This window comes from Rhinolophus ferrumequinum, chromosome 4, assembly GCF_004115265.2.
Source record: "Rhinolophus ferrumequinum isolate MPI-CBG mRhiFer1 chromosome 4, mRhiFer1_v1.p, whole genome shotgun sequence".
Classification (NCBI taxonomy): domain Eukaryota; kingdom Metazoa; phylum Chordata; class Mammalia; order Chiroptera; family Rhinolophidae; genus Rhinolophus; species Rhinolophus ferrumequinum.
In genome coordinates this window covers 612,739-631,339 of record NC_046287.1, presented here as the reverse complement: position 1 = coordinate 631,339, position 18,601 = coordinate 612,739, and the positions used below count along the sequence as shown (strand labels likewise).

Here is an 18,601-nt window from a genome sequence, read left to right as displayed (position 1 = left end):
ACAGGTGATTCTTTAGAATCAGCGTGTCCCAGGTATGTCCAGGTATGTCCCAAAGGGGGCATACTGATACTAAAATGGGCATCGTTTATCAGAAATTCAGGCGGAACTCGCATCCTGCTTTTCTTTGTTAAATCTGACACTGCTGGGAAACAGGCAGGTTCTGTGCTTAGGGGCTACGGGTGTCAGGGACAGGGACACGAACACTCTTCATGCAGAATGCTACCGGAGGTCTACCCCACACGCAGGCAGGACAAGTCAGGGGAAGGGACCATGGGGACTGTGAGGGTCACTGAATCGTCTGAAACTTATGCCACAGGCTAAAAAAAAGCACGACACGTTCCAGTCGGGCCCTGAGACGGGCAGAGGGCTGGGAGAGGGAGGCCGAGCCCCAGTGAGACCCAGACTGCGGTGGCTGCACAGGGATTTGGGGGCCCTGGGAGGCAGCGTTGGTGGGAATTTGGAACTGACTGGATGTGGCCCACAGAGAGAACTTCTACCTGAGGTGACCCCAAGGCTTCAGGTCCTTAACGGAGGCAGGCGCCCCTCTAGGAAGAGGGGTGCTGGGGCTGGATGTGGGTTTGATCTGGACCCGTGATGTGTTGGTGCATCGGGGCCTGTACGAGAAGGAACGGCGAGCTGTGCGACGCCATGGGCTTTGTGTGGCTGGGGTGCAATGTGGGCATGGAGCGGCCGTGAGCGCCGCCGGCAAAACGCTGTGGACAGGCCTGGCGCTCACACGTCAGGACACCAGGAGAGAAGCCAGACACGTCACAAGGTGCCCAACTCTCTGCATGAAACGTCCAGAACTGGCAAATCCAGACACACAGAGCAGATGAGTGGGTCCCAAGGGTGTGGGGAGCTGGCTGAATGTGGGGGGACTGCCAGTGCGCCTGGGGTTTCATTTTGGTGGGGAAAAACGTTGTAAAATTGGTCACAACTCGGAGAATATTCTAGAAGCCACTGAGTTGCATATGTCAAATGGACGAACTGCATGGTACACAGACAGTCTTAACAAAGCTGTTAGAGATCAGACATGAAAATACTATGTTTAGTTTTATGTCACTGGTAGACTGAAGGGAAATGTATGTTCACAACGTAGATTTGGAAGGAATTTTCCAAAACCAGCTGAGGTCCCGCTGCTGCCTTGGTTCATGGCCTCGTGTGCTCCCCAAGGAGGAGAGTGACGGGTGTGGTGACGAATCTTCACACAGCACCTCGGGCGTGTTTGTCTCACTCTGTGCTGCTTACAATCCTCCGAGGAGTAACAAGAGCTGCCTTGTTTCATAAAGCTAAGAAAACCCTCACTGGGAGGTGACAGCGCCCAAGGTCCCAGGGCACGGGACACAGCACAGGGCCTAACTGCATTTATACGGATTGTTAAAATTGTGTGAGAACTGAAGCTCAGATGCAGGCACAGCTGTGCGATGGCTGTTTCCGGAACAGAGAGCTGCCAGCCCCGGTCCAGCGCCACCACTGACTCGGTGGCCTCAGGCTCCATTTTCTCTCTCAGGACACAGAACGCCGTCAGCCGGGGTCACGCTTTGCAGGGAGGGACGAGCAAGGCACAGAAGTCTTGAATTGCAGAATGAAAAAATCTTGTCCGGAAGGGCCATTTTAGACAAACAAGGATGGGGAAAGTTTCTAAAGCTGATGCCAAATCATGGCTGTTCTCAATAAAAGCCCAAGTGTGTGCATCCGGGAGAAATCCTTCCGTCATCCGCTTGTAGCTGTGAACAAAACTCAGAACGTGGAAACTGCCTTGCTTCTCCAGGATGTGAAGCCTTATCCGCTGAAAGGACTACGGGTGACCAACCACATGAATGGTGACAGAAACACAAATGAAGTATTTCTACCAGCTTCCCCTTAACTGTTCACCCCCTAAGGCGGGGCAGAGCGTTTGAAGGCAGAAGACCTGGGTTTGGAGCTTGAACTTTGGTTCTGCCCAGCCTCCATGTATGAAGCTGAAAAAGTCACTCACATTCGAACTTTCTTCCTTCTGACTAGGAAAGCAGTGAGGGTCGTACCTGCCCTGTGTACTTCAGGGTGGTTCTGAGGGTCCAGTGAATGAATGGTGCCTTTGAACATGGAGTGGGTGAGGCTCACGACCACAGGTGCTTTGTGCCCACAGGGGCTGCTGCTCAGGACAGAGGAGGTCACAGGGCACATGAGGTCAGAGGGCACGGGAGGTCACAGGGCACCACCGGTCTGCAGTACAGGGGCCCTGAAAGTAAGGGCCCCCATTCCCACCGTCAGCAGCGCTGGCAGGTGCTGAGCTCGGGGCCCAGGCCCACGGCTGACTCACAGCCACTGCTCTTCTGCCTTGGGTCCTTTCATTATCGTTTACATCTGTGCCTTCTTCAATGTCTGAGATTTGTTTTAACCAAGTGAACAGCTCTTCTCTTTATAAAAATTCCTGACAGTTGTCGGCTTATATTTAATGGCTAGTGTCGAGGTAACAGGAAAACATCCCTTCAATGGTTTCTCAAATGCTAACCTGTGTCAAGTCCCCCTGGGTGCTTGCAGGGCAGTGTTGGTCCTGGGCCACATGCCCAGAGATGGACTGAGAGGTGGGGCCAGCCCCCACCCCACATTTTCATAAACATTCAGGCACGTTAGCGGCAGGTGATCTGTGAGCCAGACACTGCGAGACATGCAGACGGACGTGGATGGAGGGCTGGGAGACCCGCTGAGGGGCCTTGTAGAGAATCCGACTGCTGTCCATTCACCTCCACACAACACACTCCTGGGTGCTGGGAGGCCCACACTGCCAGCTGGGCCCCGGCACACCCGTGCTTCCTGCAGGGCTGGCCTGGGTGTGGAGCCCTCAGCATCTGTCCAGCAAGGGTGGTCCCCTGTCTAGACGCCTCGGCACTGCTTGTGCCGACAGCTGTGGGACCCGGACGGCAGGCGAGCCGGAGATGCTCTGTGTTCTGGGGGGTGGAGGGGGGGAGGGCAGGACCAGGGCACTTCTCAGTGAGGCAACTGCCCTTAATCGTTTGTACTGGATCTCAGCCAGTACTGCCGCAGCTTCCTGCCCAGAGAAGAGGAGGGAACAGGCAGGCCGGTGTCCAAGCATCCTTGTCCTGGCCAGGCCCAGGCCTCAGACAATCAGTCAGGAAGACGGGAATGGCCGTCTCAGTGGGGGACACAGCACAGGAAGCTGGGCAGACGGTGTCTGCTCTCATCCTTGTCTGGGGGACGCGGCCACACATGAAGAACATAATTCTTAATGCTGCCGTGCCCAGGGCGGTCGTGGTCCCCCCAGGCCAGGACGTCAGGGCGGGGTGAATCAGGAAACGGGTTGCACGGTCCCCGAATAGCCATCCATGCTGGAGCCGCGTAACAAACAAGGACAGAGTGACACTGCTGGCCAGTGACAGGCCGACCACTGAGGTTCCTGGGTGACAGCAGACACGTCCCAGGCCCCGTGTTACCAGAGCCTCGTGTGTCTGGTGAGCCTGTCACCACCAACCAACTGTCGGTTCACACACCCGTTCTACTGCCGTTTACTGACCAATGAGCACGAGTGTCGGCACCAAGCACACGCAAAGGTGCCCCACCTTCTCTGACGGCCAAGAAGAAAGCATCTAACCAGCGTCACGAATAACTTTTTCTTTGACACATTAAAGTATGAATTATATTACTTCACTCGCCTGTCAAACCGCTGGGCTCCCTCTGTGCTTCAGAGGTAAGGCCCTGATTTGTAGGGATGTGGCCCCGGGCCCCTCACCCTGCGCACTGGATGCTTTTCTCCCCAGGCTTACTCTGTTCTGGGCGCTCCGTGGTCCTGGAACTCGGAAGCCTGTTCTGTCCTTGGTGTCTGGCCCTCAGCTCCCTCCTTGCAGACTGCCACACAGCCAGCTCCCTGTACCCAGACGTCCCCTTCACACGGACACCACCTGACCACACTATTTCAAACTGTGAGCTCTCGCCCCAAGCCACCCTCCACCCCCATGCACACCCTGCCTCTGCGGGGTTAGGGTTTACATGTGCAGTATCAGCAAGTGACAACGCAGTGACAGCAGGGTCCCCATGTCCTGGAGAATCAGCCTTCGTCCACAGTCACTGGCCATGTGTGTACCCACAGCATCTGCTTGCCGCAGCATGAGCACTTTTGGCCACGGGCTTTGACGAGACGTGTGCTCCTGCCTTCCTGGTCTGCTCACCTCAGCAGCACCCCTGCTTCTCTCTGCGCCCCACCTCTGCCCTGCGCATCCCCTCACTGGCACCATTCGCTGGCCCTGCTCTCGAGGACTTCTCGATAGGTCTCCGCTTCTGTCCACCAGGACAGGCCGTGTGGTGCCACAGCAACAAAAACGGCGGAATCTGGCTCCAGAGAACAAAAGGTTTGTTTTCACTCACTGCCACGTGTCTACTGAGACCCACCTGGGACGCTGATCTATTCTGTTTTCACTCCGGGACTCAGGCTGACAGAGTTGTCCCCACCCAGAAATTATTGGTCACATGGCGGAGGGAACGGGAGTGCCGGAGGGTGTCACACTGGCCATTACTTGTTGGCCCTTGACATGCTACATATCACTGCCACTCACTTGCCGTGGCCACGTGCCCACATGCCCACAGGTGGCCCCTGTCTGGGCACCAGGACTGTGGCAGGGAGTCCCGCCAGCCGTTGCAGTACCTTGTGCCACAGCTGGGCTCGGCACCCATACCGCTGCTCCTCCCGTGTCCTGTCATCGAGTTCCACGCCGGTGTCACCCACATCACACGCTCTGGGCTCGTGCTCCTTGTGGGGTTTGACACACCCACCGAGTCTCGTTCCATTCTCTCCCTTCCATCTGCAGGGTCCCACCCAGGCCACGGATGCATTCCCCTATGCCACCTGCCTCTCCCGACACACTCAGTGTCCACCCGGTCAGATCGATCTGATCAGAAACCTGCTCATCCACTTGGAATTCCCCAGTGGCTCTGCATGACCTTCAGCAAAAAATCAGACGAAAATATTAGCCCAACACAAAGCTGGAGTAGAAACGGCTTGTTAGCAAGGACTCCGCCCATTTCCTTGCCTGCCGATTGTGTGTCAGTGTGGCGGGGGCATGCCTTCAGCCCTCCAGGGACTCAGGTGACAGGTGCTGGGCGAGGCCAGGGGAAGGCGGGCGAGTGCCGGCTGTGCACCAGAGCCAGGCCTGTGCCAGGAAACACACCCCAGTCTGTCCTGGAAAAGCCACATTTCTGCAGTCATTTTCTCAGCTGGCACTTGAAATTAAACACCACTCCGGCCATTAAACTTGTTTCCATCTTTGCTCCCTCATATTTCTTGACTGAGGATCTTACAGCTTAAGTATTTGATTACCTACCTCCTATAAAGTAAGAAAGGCGTGCTACTTGAGAAGAAAGAGAATTCTTTGGCTGTGGCCATGTTTCGCAACACACACTGGATGCGTTCAACACCCGAATAAAGCATATGTAAACGTAAGGACCAACACAGTAAAACCCACGTCCTGCTGGGACTGGAGAGAATCCCTGAATGAGCATCGTGTGCACCTGCAGCAACAGGTGGTTGTGCCCTGTGGGAGGTCGCAGAGGGCGGCCTCGTGGCCTCGTCACCTCGTCACGTGTCCTGGCGTTCCCTGCATGACAGGTACTGTGGGACAGTAAAATGGAACGTAAACACGTGGCCCTTGCACTTGAGGTCATAGCTTCACCAGGAAGTAGACAAAAACATGGGAGGCAAAGAATAAGAATTTCTACACTAATTGTGTGGGAAAATGGAAAATTGTCCCATGGTCAGAAGTCACCCTGTGATGAAACGGGCCCTGAGGGGACGCCCGGAGCTGTTAGGCCCAGAGGACACTGAAGGGTCCTTCCTGCTCACATCACGCGGGGAGCCTGAGACCACGGGACAGAGGGTCCTGAGACCGAAGTGCCACGTGACCAAGTCCATGTTTCAGGGAGCCTCCTGAGTGGGCACAGCTGGGCTGACAGAGCAGACGCGGGGTCTGGGAGACAGAAGCAACGGTGTGTCAGCGCAACAGATACACGAGGAAACACAGCCCAGGAGATCAGTCGAAGCTCACCAGAGTGGGAATCTGTCTTCACTTAACCGACTGAGGGCGACGAGAAGCAGCGGACGAGGGCGTGTGTTGTGGGGAAGCTCCGACATGTGCGACATGTGCACTGGACTGGAGGCAGCTGGGAACGGCCGGAGGTGTGACGAGGGAGCAGCCAGCGAGTGCACACGAGGGGACGTGTGGTTCGCTGTATAATGTTTACAGCAAACGTTTACAGTGTTTAGCCAGCAGGCACCAGTGGGAAACTGCCACAGGACGCCCCTGGAGGACGCATGCTGGACTCCCAGACTGCTTGCGGGCCACCGTCCCCTCCACCCAGTTCCGCATCTGCCCCGGGGGTGACCTCTGTACACTTCCAGCTCGTAATGCAACTTTTTAGTTTGCTTCGATTTGTTTATGTAGAAGCAGAAACACAAGCTCCAGAACCAACAACAGATACTGACAAAGCGAGTACACAGCCTCCTTCTGCTGGGGACCAGGACGCTCTCTCACCTTCCGGAAGAGCCAGGGTGCTGTTGGGGCATGACACAGGGACACAGAGGAGGCAGCAGGAGAGCTGGTCCCCAAAGCCCGAGCAGACACTCAGGGGTCACTGGACCCTTACAGCTCCCAGAGAAAGATGCCCAACAGGACATCTGAAGAGGCCGTGGGTGTGACACAGCTGAGGTGGGTAGGAAGAGGGAAACTGAGTCGTCTGCCCCATGCCAGGGAAGGAAGGAAGGAGAACAGGCTCAGGATGCTCAAAAGAGCTGAAGGACGCACGGGTCAACGGGCCAGCCCTGAGAGACGGACTGACAAGCAGCTGAGTCCCCCCAGCCCCAGGGGAAGCTGCTCTCTCCTCCCCCTTCCTTCCCACGCCAGCGCAGGAGCCAGCACTGGGGAGGCACTCCGTGTGGGACTGGGCCCCACACCCTGCCCTCCCTTCCCCTCTAAGCACCCAGCACTGTGTGCCTAGACCTTACAGAAGGAAGGGAAGAAAAGTCTTTGAATCCGGTAACAGGCAGAAGTTTGAGAAGAATCAAGGCTGCCTGGTCGGTGCTAAGTGCCTGTCCCTTACGGACAAGCCGGGCAGCCTTAGCGTGCCCACCACTGCAGGGTGCGAGGGTGGCTCCCAGCACACACAGCGAGAATGTATGAGATGTCTTCCTATTTCCATCCCCATTTCATGAGGGTTTTAAGTATCCCGAGACTGGAATCATGACCACGTAAGTGGCTCCTGGGATGGCTTAACGCCTGGTGAGAAGGGGTAGAAGTGTAGTTCCAGCACTGACAGTGGAGCCCTCCCCCATGGGGGATCGGGACTGTCAGTGGCTGTTTGGGCAGAAGGAGTGTCCAGACCAGGACACAGAGCAGAGCGGATGGGAGTTCAATTCTGGGAGAAGATGGTAGAGTTTGGCAGCTAAGTTTCTTAGAAGAATACTTATAAACTCAGTTGATTATGAAATTAAAGCTAACATCCGTGTGGAATCTAAATTTCTCCTTGTTTTAGATAAAGTTGTCTGTTTTCATAATGAAGCACAACTAATAACTAAATAAGTTGACTTTAGACAAATATGGAGGAACTCGACCATGGCCATCCACTGAGAGAAAAGTTATGACACGTTTGGTTCAATCTTCCAGGAGAGAAAGTCACAGAGGCTGAATACCTTTCACAGTCACCGTTTGAAGTCACGGACACACATCAGTGCTATTGTACATCACTTTATTCTCTTGGTGAAACGATGGTAACTGTCTCTGTTATGGGGAGAATCGTGTGCCCCCCAGACATGCTGGAGCCCCAGCCCCTCGGGATGTGTGTGAACTTCTCTGGAGAGACTGTCGCTGCAGCTGTAATTGGTTGAGATGAGATCAGCAGGCGCCTTAATCCAGTACGGACGGTGTCTGTGTAAGATGAGGAGAAGGCGATGGGAATATGGAGGCAGATATTGGAGGGACACGGTCACAGGCCTGGGAGCAGCTGGGCCACCAAAAGCTGGAAGAGGCAGGAAAGAGCGTAGCTTACAGGACCTGGAGGAGGGAGCACGGCCTGTTGACACCTTGACTTTGCACTTCTGGGCTCCAGAACTGTGAGAGGATGAAGCTCCATTGTTTTAAGCCTCAGTTTGCCGTGCTCTATTACGGCGGTATCTTCGTGGGCTGCTGTAACAGAATGCCACAGGCCGGGGGCGTAAGGACAACAGACATTTATTTCTCACAGTGTGAAGACTGGGAAGTCCGAGGTCAAGTCCAAGAAAGCCGTCTTCTCGCTATGTCCTCACGTGGCAGCAGGGACAGTGGTCTCTCGGGGTCTCTCCTCACAGGGCACTAATCCCATCACGAGGACCCCACCACCTCCCACAAGTCCCACTTCCTGACACCGTCACTGGACTCAGGATTCAACTATGAATTTTGGGGGGCATGTACATTCAGTCTCTAGGAAGCAGGCCCTAGGGAACTATACAGATGCTATCCCCCCAAATATAAATAGTGATGCTGGAGGTGGAAGTGGTATCAGAGGCTTCTAGATTACTAATAAATCGAGTGCTCATTCCTTTCACTCCACCAAGGAACAGGGGTCCCCTGTCGTAACAACAGACCCCACCACTCCCAGGGCCACGTTTTTCTACAGGTGTTCTACTGTGTGTCTCACTTAGAATGAGCCTTGGGCACACAAAATGTGCAATAGTCCTTGGAATACATTCCATTTCTGTAGCTTTAAAACACACATGAAATTATAATTCCACTAACAGCTGAGAAGCCTAATAAAGCTGCTGAGCATAAATGTTATTACTCTGGTGACTTTACAACACCAGGATGATTTGCTTTAAAATGTAGTATTAGTACTGGGAAAATAGTACTTATGGGTTGCTAGGGGAGCTTAGAAGACAATGAAACTGATTTTTTCATATCTTTTCTTATTTTAACACCATTGTATGCTTTTGGAAAAAATTAGAAAATATTTAAAAGAAAATAAAATTCAGCCACCCAGAGGTAAAGATTCTTCATATTAGGCTGCCTTCCTGTATTTGTTTTCTACTGCTGTGTATGATTGGTAATTTTATGTGAACTTGGCTAGACTACGGTGCTCAGGTATTTGTCAAACAACAGTCTAAATGGTGCCGTAAGGTATCATTTTCAGGTGTGTATTAGTGCACATTTGTATCGGTGGACTTTGAGTAAAGCAGATTTCCCTCCATATTATGGGTGGGCCTCATCCAATCCGTTGAAGGTCTTAGGAGTAAAGACTGACCTCCTTGAGGAACAGAGATTCTGCCTGGAGACTGGCTTTGGACTTGAGCTGCCGCATCAACTCTGCTTTGCCATTGGCCCTGCAGGATCCAGCCTGTAGTCCCACAAATGTGTGAGCCAAGTCCTTCAGATAAATCTTCTCTCCTATGGCCATATAGGAGAGAAGATTTATTTTTGACTGTGTGAAGGGTCAGTGCCTCTAACCCCTGGTGATCAAGGGTCAACTGTATATACGCGGACGCACACACACCCACACCCACACCCTATTTCTCTGCAGAACCCTGGCTATACAGTGTACATGGCATAAGAGGTGACCACAAATTCAGCAGCTTACAGTGGTACCCGTGTTAGCTCACATTAGAACTGGAGGGACACAGGTGTGGTCCGGCGTGACCAGTTCCTGTTCCTGGCAGATCGATATCATGACGACAGTAGACTAAACTCGCATCCACTTCCATGCTCATGCAGGTGTTGGCAGGACCCAGTCCCTTGTGGCTGTGGGACGGAGGTTCCCTTTCCTCACTAGATGTTGGCCGGAGTTTCTCAGCTCCAAGAAGCCCCGTTCAGGTCCTTTCCGTGGGGACTGTCCACCTTCGAGCCCGTCAAATCCTCTTCCTGAGTCAAGCTCTAATTCCCCTTCTGACCCCAGTGGGAGTAAACTCTGCTCCGAGTCTCTGCTCCGAGAGCTCACGTGACTAGGTCAGGCCCCCCCCAGGATTCAGTGTAACATGACTGCGGGAGGGGTGTCGCAACATATTTACTGGAGGGAAGGGAATTACCAAGGAGAGGGCATCAGAGGGCATCTTAGAATTCTGCCCACCTCGCGACCTTCCCAGCCTTGCCGTGAATATTCCAATGCTGAGCTCTCATGGTAGACAGAAACTATTTTATAAATGTAATAATGTAACCATATTTTACAATGCAAATTCCTAGTAAACATTTTTTTTAAAAAAAAAAGACAAATTTTTTTTTTTAAGATTTTATTGGGGAAGGGGAACAGGACTTTATTGGCGAACAGTGTGTACTTCCAGGACTTTCTTCCAAGTCAAGTTGCTGTCCTTTCAATCTTAGTTGTGGAGGGTGCCATTCAGCTTCAAGTTGTTGTCCTTTCAGTCTTAGTTGTGGAGGGTGCAGCTCAGCTCCAGGTCTAGTTGCCCTTTCTAGTTGCAGGGGGCGCAGCCCACCATCCCTTGTGGGACTCGAGGAATTGAACAGGCAACCTCGTGGTTGAGAGCCCACTGGACCATGTGGGAATCGAACCGGCAGCCTTCGGAGTTAGGAGCATGGAGCTCCAACCGCCTGAGCCACCGGGCCGGCCTGTAAACATTTTTATTTTGATAAGTGAATATATCACCTACTATATTAACAAATATTTAATGTTTCTAATTCTTTACTACAAACAATAGCGAAGAATTGGAAACTTCTAGGAGTTCTATTTTTCTTCTTGGTTAAAGTTTTTACTGAAATCTGGCTACTTCCTTAGGATTCCAGAAGTGGAATTAATACGTTTTTGATACATTTCACCAAATTTCTCAACAAGAGATTTTAAAAACATTTTTATCCTAATGAAAACGGTTATTTCAAAAGCAATTTAGTTCAGCAAAACCTCACTTTTTTCTGTGTGAGAATGATTTCTGTAATTTTTAATTAACTATTTAGTTTTAGGTGCCTAGTTAACATCCCGGCAATCTGTGAATTTATTTATTCATTTAATTAACTGATCATTATCTTACTTAAACTCTCAGTCCATAAAGTCCTTAACATGTATTTACTGGGAGAATAAATAAATGAATTCTGGCCCGTGCAGGGCTCTCCAGCGTCACCCAACCTCCACACTGACAGCTGCTGCAGCCGGTGACTTCCCCTGCCGAGCCAGTCCACGACAGTATTCTGAGCGCTGCTTCCTGAAGCAAGCTGAGTGGTGTCGAGAGGTGAGTGGGTTGACGAGGCATCTCTGCCGGCACGGGAGGCAGCCACCATGACGCACGTTGGATTCATAAGCTGCTCCTCAGTGGCCAGTCACATGTTTAGGGAGACGAGCAACGGGACAGTCTCAGCGGAATCCTTACAGACGCCTGCTGCATCTGTCATGAACAGAGCATCCCGTGGGCATGGCTGTCAGGCCAGGTCGCAGGGCACTTCGCCATCTCCCCACTTTGTTATCTCCACTACAGTGTGAGGTTCAGGAGAAAAGAGTAATAATGTGCACACGTATAAGGAGAATTTAGCATCGCCCCAACTTTGTTGATGAGGCAGTGATAAATTACGGAATAAGGAGAAGAATGCCCGGCTGCTGGAGATCTCTGCAGATAAAGTGGACAGCGGTGGGGGTGTGGAGGCCAGCAGTGAGGCAGCGTACTTCACTCCCGCGCCTCCGATTGTTCAGGCTTCAGTGGCGGTATGTGTTCTGGTGTTGGAAACCATCTGGGAACTCCAGCTTGACTTTCACTCTTGGACACTGAAGGGTTGTCAATATTTAGATTACGCTGTGGAGTGGCCTGGTCTCTTCATCACTGTTGGGCTTTTGAGGGAACGTTTACTGTGTTTACTACATGGGTTTTAAGACTCTAAACTAACACCATCTTCCGAACACTGTCAGTGCTGGTGGTGAGCTCAAGTTCACGGGCCGGCCCCTGAGAGGAGCAGGAGAGGAGGAGCGGACGGAGGAGCGGACGAGGAGGGGACAGGAGGGGTTAAGAAGGGGACAGAGGGGACGAGAGGCAGTCTAACGCTGAGGGAGGATGTAACTGCCCATCTGTGAGAAGAACACAGGGCTGGGGAGACAGGATGCCAGGGAGTGAGCCCATGGGGGTGACCTTGAAAATAAAATGCATAATTCTTACAAATACCTGATTCCTGCTCATGGCTGAAACGCTGTTTGCTTTCCTTTTTCATGGTCTGTGTTTAGCGTGTACGGTCATGGAATGAGCACAATCATCCACAATGAGAGGTGACGTTAATGGCCACCAACCAGGGGCTCAGAAGCCAAAACCATGGGGGGCGGGGGGCGGGCATCAGTGGCTTGTGAGCCCCGCCCTGCTCAACGCAGCTGTTGCCCAGGCGGTTTTGGGTAGTTGGCAGTTCTCACGCGTGTCTCCGAGCGCCCTGAATAAAAGGTGGGGAGGATGGGGTCTGGCCCCGCCCATGACTGCGGGGCCGGCGGCTCAGGTGCTGGGCCCTGGTTCCCACTGCTGCTCTGTCCCCAGCACAGCTTCCCATGGTGCCTGCCCCCCAGGCTCTTCCTCACACACCCGCTCCCCATTTCCCTCTGACGAGTGTGTGACCTTCGGCAGGGCGGAGCTTTGGCGCGTTCTGTCACCAGCCGTCCCTGAGCACACCGGATGCATGGATACATCCACAGACAGGGGTGTTTGCCTCACCCCACTTCCCGTCTGGCATTCCCAACACAATCGCTGCGGAGTTTAATTGACCTCGGTAATAAAGACGTGGTTGACGTTTGTTAAATGTGAGATCTGGCTGCGATTGAAAACTTTCATGTTTTATCCGCGCGGTGGCGACACACATGGTGGACATACCAGAAAAGGCACAGCGGCGTTTGGCTCATCACTGCGTGTGCCAGGTGCCTCTTTGGCATTGTCACCGTCTGACGAGTGTCACAGTGAGCAGCTGTGTGTGCGACATCAGCAAAGCACCACGTGGCTGCCTCACCTCACCCTGTCGGTGACGTTCACGCAGGACAAGTGACGCTCAAAGCCCGAGAATGAGGCAGCCCTTCCCACGGTCGACCAGCTTAGGTGCTAGGACCAGATGTGCCACCAATGTGACTGCTGTGGCTGGGTCATACTGCCACAGTCACACGAATAGCCCATTTCCCAGTTTTCTCTGTATTTTGGAAATTAGTGAAACTTATCAATAATGTATCTAAATATACAAAGCATGTGCTATTGTATTTGTAAAACTAACCCATTTCCTGCCTTCACCTGCAAATAAACTGTTGCTTGCAAATGCACTTAGGAAGTTATAGTGAAAAATCCCTATTATGATTGACACACACACACACACACACACACATTCACAAATACGCGTCTGGTGAAAATAACTGGAAGGACCTTAGAAGACTCTGATGAATCCCACTGGCTATGAGTGTTGCTTTAAAATTAATACTTGACATAGAAATCGCCCCAGTCTATTTTCTTAATTACTATGTAATAAGTAGGTAACCAAAGCCCTAATTTTAAAGAAAGAACTTGAAAATTGATGACCATAAAATCTAACATTTTCAACCCAGAAAGCTGTCTAAGTTGACGACAGCTGGCCTATGCGTGGCTAGATAGTTCTGAAGAGACAAGCACCCGAGACAGTGAAGATGCATTTGTAAGAGAAGTGGGTGCGCCTTACCTTTGGAGGTCTCCCAGAGGCCGCGGGCCTGTGGACGTGAGCAAGGGCTCTGGCCGCACAGCCACCGTGGGTGACGTCTTGGGGCTGGAGTCCGACTCTCCGCTCTCCTCGTCACCCATGGCTTTGATGTAGCTCCCGCTTCTCATTCGCCTGCAGGGGATCTCCTCGTCCTTGCCGCCGGTGGGGTACCCTCCCCACTCGTCCTGCGGCACCTGGGAGAGAACAGACACATCTGCATCAATCTTGTCATGGACGGTCCTGTCACGGCTCTTTCTGGGGAACAAATTCTCTTCCATCTTTAAGACACAGCTCGTTATGGCCATTTATCATTTCAAGTTACATGACACATTGATGCCTCCTGGAGCTCTGTCATCGAAAGTCTAAAAGGACAGGAATATAAAGTTACTGTATTCTTCCCATTGTAAAAGTGATAATCGTTACGGGAAAAGGGAGAAAACTTTAGCAAGGTAGAATGAGAGAAAAACCCACTTGTAATCTCAGCACCTAGAAAAAAAACACCGCTAACAATCAGATTTATTTCCTTCTGGTGGCAAAGGAATTAAAACTTGAGAAAATTGGGGGGAAAAAGTTACCCAAGTGTGCTGGTGCTGGTGGAGGGGAAGGGCGAGGGAGGAGGGTCAGGGGGAAGGGGGGAGGGGAGGGAGAAGAGGGAGAAAGAAGAGGCGGGACACGAGGGGGCGAAGGGGAGGGAGGAAGGAAGGCAGCGGGGAGGGGAGGGCAGGGGAGGGAGGGGGAGGAGAGGAGAAAGAGGCGGCGCCCACGTACAGTGCTGATAGGAGTTTTAACTCGAGAAGCTGTTCCATCGGACATGCAAGGTCCCTGCGCGCAGAGGGGAAAGGATGCTGCGCGCAGGCCCTTCGCAGTCGCAGGCTGCTCGCTTCAGCACCTTCCGGAACCACAATCCATCTCGTACATTGCCAGCAGAGGCCCCACACGTGATGCCCGCTCACGGCTTTTATGCCAAGGTTCTCGTCTGAGAGCAGGCTGAGCCGTAGGGACCATCGCACAGGTGGGCATCTTGGTATTCGCCCACCAGATGGGCCGTGAGCTGAGTCCGCAAGCAGGACAGACGGTGAGCGCGACCCTCAGGACACGTTTCCAGGCGCGCGTGCTCCGTGCAGCCCCGCGACGCCTTCCTTCGGGCGCCTCAGCTTTGCGCAGCCACCCAGGGCTCTGGACCACGTCGGGCAGAAGGTCAGGCTCATACTGACCAAGCGACACACGCTGCGCAGCGGAGCGAGGACGACCCCGAGATGCACGCAGCACACCCGTCGGGTCACCGCAGATCTGGGACCTGGGACCTGGGACCCAGGGCAGCGCGCTCCCGGAGCGTGGCCAGCGCTGCGTGTGGGGAGGAGGTGGCGGCGCTCCTGTCTAAGGGGCCCCGGAGCGCAGTCGAGCATTACAGGCGTATCCCTCCCACAGACTCCTGCTCCTTCCAGCGTTGTCCCTGCTGTCGGGCCAGCTGCGACCTGTCCGCCTGCAAGACAGGCAGCGCCTTCATTCATGTCTGTAAAATACAGGGTGTGACACTGGGGCGCGGGGAGGGCAGGCATCCCGGGGTCCTGCAGGACAAGCAGGACGCTAGCTTGTACTTCCCTGGGGGCGCCCCTCAGGCCAGGAGGTGATGACTGAATACACCCTGTATGTGTGTGTATCTGTCCTGCTGTGTGTACGTGGTGTCATGTGTGTCTGCCATGCGTGTATGTGGTATATATGTCGCATGTGTGCGTGTCTATTGTGTATGCATGTCTGTATATCTGTCACGTGTCTGTGTGCGTGTGCCTGCCTGTCATGTGTGTCTGTATCTGTATGTGTGCATGTGTATGCATGTCTGAAGTGTGCATGTCTGTGTATATCTATCATGTGTCTATATGTCGCGTCTGCACATACGTGTCTGTCATATCTCTATGTCATGTGTCTGCATGGGCCTGTCATATCTGTGTCATGTGTGTATGTTGTGTCTGTATCTGTCGTGTCTCTGTATCTGTCATATGTCTGTCCCTGCATGTGTGCACATCCTATGCCTGCATGTTTCTGCATGGGTCTGCGTGTGTGCACATGTGTGTAGGAGCGCATGTGTGTTGGTGCCCCGAAAGCACACGGAAACACCAGTCTTGCACAGTGTCACAGGTCTGGACGCTGAGACGAGGACAGGCTTGCACAGAACATCAAGTCCCAGGTTCTCCTGCATCTCTGACACCAGGAGCTGCGTTCCGGGGTCTCCCCCAGCCAGGCCCCTCGCCGGGGCAGAGGCTGGGTGGCGGCACTGACAGCCTGCTCAGCAGGGCATTTCTCGTCTCCATGGGGCAGGGCGCTGTGTGCAGTGTCCATGCAGGCACCCAGGGGCGACGTGAAGGGCAGGTGCAGTCGTGCAGACTTTGGGCAGAATGGCTAGAGATGCAGAGGGACGTCATAAACTTCCACGAGGACAGCGGCCTCCTCCTGCAAGAAACCTGCAATCTAGGAGTAGCCACGAATTTGCCCTAGTGGAGCTGTGGCTTCATGGAAGGCGTCATTTCCTGAGCAAGTTTTTGGGCGCTGGCCAGTGACTATGGAACAGTGAACTTACAGGTTTAACTGCTCTTGACCAAGAAGTGTCTTCTCACCCAAAGGCGGTTTCCACAATTGGAGAAAACCCCAGGACGGACAAAGACGTGGGAGACGGCCCTTATACACCATTTCACACCTGGGTGACACGGGCGCAGTCTTTACGGCACCGTATCAGACTGTTCACGCCCTTCTACCAAGGTGTCCTCGATAGGACGTGGTGCCAGGGACCCTGAATGACTCTTTAGGGTAACAGGGACACCATAGCATGTCACAGGGGACAGCGTGAACCATTTGTTACAGCCCCAGGACAGTGTCAGGCCCAGATGAGGGGGTGCACAAGACACACTCATGCACGGAAAGGTGTCGTGAGGGGGGCGATCTGTACAGTGAGTGTGAACTCGATTCAATACCTAGTACTTTAAAAGCAGTTACGCCTGCGTTACGCATAGAAACAGCCGGAAGTCTGTGGGGTCATCACAGGAGACAGTGGTTTGGGCTCCTCAATCATTTTTCTTTATACTTAAATTATCTAAATTTTATACATGGACCATGTATCACTGTAATAAAAAATAAACTTATTTTTAAGAAACATCAGTTCTTGACAAAGATTTCAGTGGAGGAGACAGACACAGAATCATTGAGTTACAGTTTACTAGGGCAAAGGAAGAACTGCACAGGGGACCGCAGGGCCAGCAGAAGTGCCCCGACATGGGGTGACCTGCGAAGGCTTCCTGGAGGCAAGCCGCCAGCGCTTTCAGCATGAGCCGCGGAGCAACAGGCCTCAGCAAGGGCTCCGGTTCCCAGCCCTGCGCTCAGAAGAACGCGAGCTGTGCAGAGTGTCCCAGGGAGGGAGGCTGGGACAGATGGCGGGGGGCCATATGCCATGAAAGAGACATCCCCGCTGGCAGCCTTAGGGATTTTTGTGAATTAAAAACATGTTTCCGTAAAAAAAAGTGAGGATTTTTTCCCAGCAGCCTGTGAATTAACTAACACATGAGACCAGCTTGTATTTTTCCGCTTCTGATTTCAGAAACCAATTTTGCAGTCTCTGACAGGGAACTCCAGCACAGACGGAGAGCAGACCAGAGTTAAGTGCAGCCTCGGAACAGATTCCAGAGCGTGCGTCTAGACTGCCACAGGGCCAGGGGTGAGCTGGAAGGCCACTGCGTGCGGAAGACAAGCCCTTCTGTGGCTCTCGAGTCCCCGGCAGCACGGCCAGCCTGCAGTCTTTGCTGTGTTTCCTGCTGATTAACTCACTAATTACCTGCTTGCACAGTGACGAGTGACAGCCGCAATTCCAAAGCGCCACTTTCCCACGGCGGATGGAGTGTACACTTTGCACATCCTGCTTCTCACATAGGGACAGCTCTGCACAGCACGTAAAAGGCCCCTTCCCCTCTCCCACCTTCCCTTCCTCCCCCCTCCCTCCCTCCCCAGCAGCAGACACAGGGCAAAGGGCCAGGGTTTTGTAATAATACTCTTTCAGGTGTTGAAACCAAGGAAGAAAAACTAAAACCAAACGCTGTGCTTCCCCAGGGAAATGTCTTCACTCATTCAACACATTCTGTTCACAATGCACACCGGGGAAGCCCATCAGCGGGGTATGCCCGCCCGAGAGCAAGGCAGCTGGGCTTCCGGACTGCGGAGGGGGCCACATGGTGCATTCAGGCATTCACCTGGGCACGGTGCTTGTCACGTTCGGGGCACAGCAGCCTGCCTGGCTGGGGTGGGCGGAGGCCAGCCCAGGGAACGAACGCAGGAGCAGCCTCAGCCAGGGCACTGCTTCTGTCCTCTGTGACGTGGATTCTGAACGTCCATCTGCTTTCCGCCTATCATGACCCGAGCCTTGAACTAACTCTGTTTTCTATGTAAACCAAGGTTTTTTTCCCACGCTTTTAACGGATGATAAAGTTTTCCGGAAGGTGGCTAATCATGTGCCTCAAGGGAAGGGAGGACCTGCCTGGTCTGGCACTTTACTGAGAACTGGCTCTGATTTCCCAAGTCCACGGTGACACATGGGCCACTCAGACGCCCACCATCAGTCTACCTGGTCGGCTCTGTTATAGGCCACGTCACCGGAAAAGCTGCCCCGTACATCTGGGCACGTGTCACTGGGTCCAGGCCGTTTCATAAGCCAACGCATGCTCTTAGTCAAAAGTGACCCTTCCGTTCACATTACAGAAGGAAACACACACACACACACATGTGCAAAGCTGTGTGCGGGTCGGTTACACGTGACCCCATCAGCATAGCCAAGGAGACACTGCAGTGTGTGCCAGGAACGGGACACTCGGTTCGGCACGTTTCCGGGCCACTGGATGACCAGGACAGTTGCTTAAGCAATTACATGGGTATGTCACCCGGTGAGGCCTCCTGCAAATCTCGCAGAGCCAGACACCTCTGAGCTGAGC

At 53.2% G+C, this 18,601-nt stretch overlaps 1 protein-coding gene across 2 annotated transcripts in view; it reads right to left on the bottom strand.

The window, feature by feature from the left end:
• DLGAP2 (DLG associated protein 2) overlaps positions 1–18,601 on the bottom strand; it is a 452,087-nt gene that overhangs the window by 49,518 nt on the left and 383,968 nt on the right. For both annotated transcript variants that reach the window (XM_033104757.1, XM_033104759.1), the window contains one exon: positions 13,617–13,828. In XM_033104757.1, coding sequence (XP_032960648.1) covers positions 13,617–13,828 — 212 coding nt within the window. The remainder of the gene's footprint in view (positions 1–13,616; positions 13,829–18,601) is intronic.